This window comes from Mus pahari, chromosome 9, assembly GCF_900095145.1.
Source record: "Mus pahari chromosome 9, PAHARI_EIJ_v1.1, whole genome shotgun sequence".
NCBI lineage: Eukaryota > Metazoa > Chordata > Mammalia > Rodentia > Muridae > Mus > Mus pahari.
Window position 1 is genome coordinate 27,098,796 of NC_034598.1, and position 3,930 is coordinate 27,102,725.

General features: G+C 42.1%; 1 protein-coding gene across 2 annotated transcripts in view; it reads left to right on the forward strand.

The window, feature by feature from the left end:
• Sar1a (secretion associated Ras related GTPase 1A) overlaps nt 1–3,930 on the forward strand; it is a 12,436-nt gene that overhangs the window by 3,285 nt on the left and 5,221 nt on the right. For both annotated transcript variants that reach the window (XM_021204569.2, XM_029542552.1), the window contains exons 2-5: nt 1,852–1,925; nt 2,038–2,157; nt 2,537–2,602; nt 3,310–3,413. In XM_021204569.2, coding sequence (XP_021060228.1) covers nt 1,868–1,925; nt 2,038–2,157; nt 2,537–2,602; nt 3,310–3,413 — 348 coding nt within the window. In that variant the 5' untranslated portion in view covers nt 1,852–1,867. The remainder of the gene's footprint in view (nt 1–1,851; nt 1,926–2,037; nt 2,158–2,536; nt 2,603–3,309; nt 3,414–3,930) is intronic.

A 3,930-nucleotide genomic window follows, 5' to 3' on the forward strand; every position in this document is an offset into this window, starting at 1 on the left:
TAGCCCTGGCTGTCCTGGAACTCACTTTGTAGACCAGGCTGGCCTCGAACTCAGAAATCCGCCTGCCTCTGCCTCCCAAGTGCTGGGATTAAAGGCGCGCGCCACCACGCCCGGCTAGGATCCTGTCTCTTAAAAGATAAAAACATATACACATGTATGAATGTGTATTCATATGTATTTTCCTCCAATTATTGTTCATGAAAGTTTTGTCTAGTTGCAGTTGCTGCATTTTCTGTAAAGTTTTGTCTTGTTGAGAAAGTAGTGATTTTTCTTTTCTGTGATAAATTGAGCTGCTGATACAGAAATTCAGTGTGACTAGGAAATGGGTCTCTGTGAATCTCACTATTCCTCTATATTTCTAGATCCTTCCTTCTTAACTGTGTTTAGAGCCCTCAGTGGCTTTACTCCTACATTTTCTCCCTAAAGCCTATAGGAACTAGGAAAAGTGGTTTTGGTGTCTGTGCTAGTTAAGACAGACTGGCAGCAGTCTCGAAACGAGATGTTTACTTGCTTTGGAACCTCTTACTATATATTATGAATTAGTATTCTTAAGAAATTAAGAATTCATAATATGTAGTACTAGATTGTATTATAGAAGTTTTTATTCCTTTATGTTTCTATAAAACAGGATATCTTTTCTTTTCTTTTTTTTAAGATTTATTTATTTATTTGTAAGTATTTATATGTAAGTACACTGTAGCTGTCTTCAGACATTCCAGAAGAGGTAGTCAGATCTCCTTACGGATGGTTGTGAGCCACATGTAGTTGCTGGGATTTGAACTCCGTACTTTCGGAAGAGCAGTCGGGTGCTCTTACCCACTGAGCCATCTCACCAGCCCCAGGATATCTTTTCACAAGTTGAAACATCTGCAAATGGTTAAGGACATTGGTAAATGGAGTCAACCAAACTGGGCCAGTTGATAGATTTGCTGTGTCCTTTTTGGAGCTGTATAGAACAGCTTAATAACTTCTTACTCAAGTCAATGAACTCTTCATTCATGGCTTTGTTTTGATTCTTTTGTTCTAAGACAGACTCCCAGTGGCCTAGGGCTCATTGTGTGAACCAAGGCTGGGAACAGATTTTCCTGCCTCTGTCTCCCAAGTTCTGGGATTACATGGACATGTCACCACACACAGCTCCCATCATGGTTCATACTGGGTGCATGTTTGGCTTCTTGATGCAGCTTTTTACTTTTTCAAGACAGGGTTTCTCTGTGTAGCCCTGGCTGTCCTGGAACATGCTTCTGTAGATCAGGCTGGCCTCGAACTAAGAGACTCTGTCTCCCAGGTGCTGGGATTAAAGGCGTGTGCCACCCCCACCTAGCTTGATTCTGATCATTAAAGATACTGCATTGCTAGGGGTGTTGCCAACTAGTAGGCATCAGTGAACAGGCAGCTTCCTGGAGGAGTTCATCTCCCAGTAAAGGGGGATGGTGTGTCTGAAACACCTAGTTCTTTGGTTGTCTGAATTTGCAGATGTGAGAGTCCTAGAGGCTTCCCTTCAGACTACAAAATCCTTGTTTCAAAAACTAAGGAGATTAGTTAGTCTTTGCAACATGGATTTTTATTTTGTGTGTGAGTGTTTTCCTTGCATGCATGTATGTTTAACACAGAGGCTAGAAGAGAGCATTGGATTCCCTTGGAACTAGAGTTAACAGATAGTTGTGAACTATCATGTGGGTGCTAAGACTCAAAGCTGGGTCCTCTCTAAGAGCAGCAACTGTTGTAAACTGCTGAAGCATGTCTCCAGCCCTGGACTTGGCTTCCCTACTTTAGGGAACTTGGGTCTGTGGACATGTGTCAAAGAATAAGACATGCAGAAAGCTAATGTTACGTTCATGTTTTACACAGGTTGTAAACATCAATAATGTCTTTCATCTTTGAGTGGATCTACAATGGCTTCAGCAGTGTGCTCCAGTTCCTAGGTAAAGCCATTTTCATAAAACACAATACAGGTTGCACCTAAATTTCCTCAAACAATAGTATCTAAGCTGCCTTTGGTAGGAAGAACATTTAAGACATTCTTTTCTCTTACAGGACTCTACAAGAAATCTGGAAAACTTGTATTCTTAGGATTGGACAACGCGGGGAAAACCACTCTTCTTCACATGCTGAAAGATGACAGACTAGGCCAGCACGTACCAACACTCCATCCCAGTAAGTTTCACAGGTGACCTTCTGACGGTCAGTGCCATGCATGGAGGATGGATGGATCCATCCCCAGTTGATGTAGTTCTCTTACTAACTGAGGTCCTAGAAGCAAGTTACTGTAGTACAGTCAGATGTAGTACCTACTCTGCATCCCTGGGACTTTCTGACCAGTTCTGTGATGAAACTTAGCTCCCATATTTGATCTTAAGCAGGAAACTTGGAGAAAGGGGAAATTGAGGCTTCTTAAGGTTAAGAATATTTTCATACTATACCCCCGTCTTGACACAATGAAAACTTGATTGTTTGCGTTAGTGTTGGTTCTCAGTACTAACACTTGGACCTTTGGTTGGAAGTTTATTTCTTTCCTCCTCTTTGACACTTTCAGCTTCAGAAGAACTGACAATTGCTGGAATGACTTTCACCACTTTTGATCTCGGTGGGCATGAGCAAGGTAAGAGACAAGTGACGGTAGTTTGTGAGACATCGCTGGGAAGCAGTGTGCCAAGAACCTTTTTTTAAAAAAAGATTTCTGCATGCCAGAAGAGGTGTCAGATCCCATTATAGATGGTTGGGAACCACCGTCCATGTTGGTACAGATCTGTAATTTCAGCACCTAGGGGCTGAAGCAGAAAGATGGACAGTTCCAGGCCACACACATTTCGAGACCCTGTCTTAGAACAATGCCACACAAAAGACAGTGGCTAAACATTGGAAACTGAGTGCCTGGCCTGAGTGTCTAGAACCTGCCAGGCATCAGCACCCTTACTCACTGTTAGGAACTACCATGGGAGTTAAACTCATGAACAGCTACATTATTAGCTTTTAACTTGGAGGCTACAAAGTTACTAGCTTTAGGGCTCAAACTGGGCAGTTCTTATTTTCTACATTTACAGCAGTGGAACTGGTGGGGATTTCTGCAGTGTTGGCAAAGGGGAAGGTGTTACACTGGGTGCAGAGTTGCTAGTTCTACACTTTGTCAGGGAAGGCAGAAACTAGTAGTTTTCAAACTCAAGCTTGGCTCACAGGCCATCAGCTTGTATCCTCTGCTCTAACTGCTATAGCCGAGCCTTGGCTAGCTCAGCAAGTATACCTTTTATAGACCAGTAGGCTATTCACTTGTCGCCGTAGTCTTGTTGATCCTCAAATTTTGTCTTTTAGCACGTCGGGTTTGGAAAAATTATCTCCCAGCAATTAATGGTATAGTTTTTCTGGTGGACTGTGCGGATCATTCTCGTCTCATGGAATCCAAAGTTGAGCTTAATGTAGGTTTATATTTATATATTTATATATATATTTTTTTTTCTGTCTTACCCTAAAGAAATACAAACTCAGTAGTACCAATACTTAATGTGATCAGAGTCCTTGAAGAAAATACCTGATAAGAGATATGGTTTGGTTTTTTTGTATTTGTCTTTTTTAAGATTCATTTGTTTGGACAGGCCAGAAGAAGGCATAGGATTCCATTACAGATGGTTATGAGCCACCATGTGGTTACTGGGAATTGAACTAAGGACCTCTGGAAGAGTAGCCAGTGCTCCTAACCACTGAGCCATCTCACCAGCTCTGCTTTCCTTTCTTTTTTTATGCATTGGTGTTTTGTCTGCATGTATGTCTCTGGGAGGGTGTCAGGTTCCGTGCAATTACAGACAGATATGAGCTGGCATGTGGGTGCTGGGAACAGAACCAGGGTCCTCTGGAAGAGCAGCCAGTGCTCTTCTCCCCAATGCTGTCTCCCTGGCCCCTATTTTATACTCTAGATTTATTTTTTTTTTCTTTTTT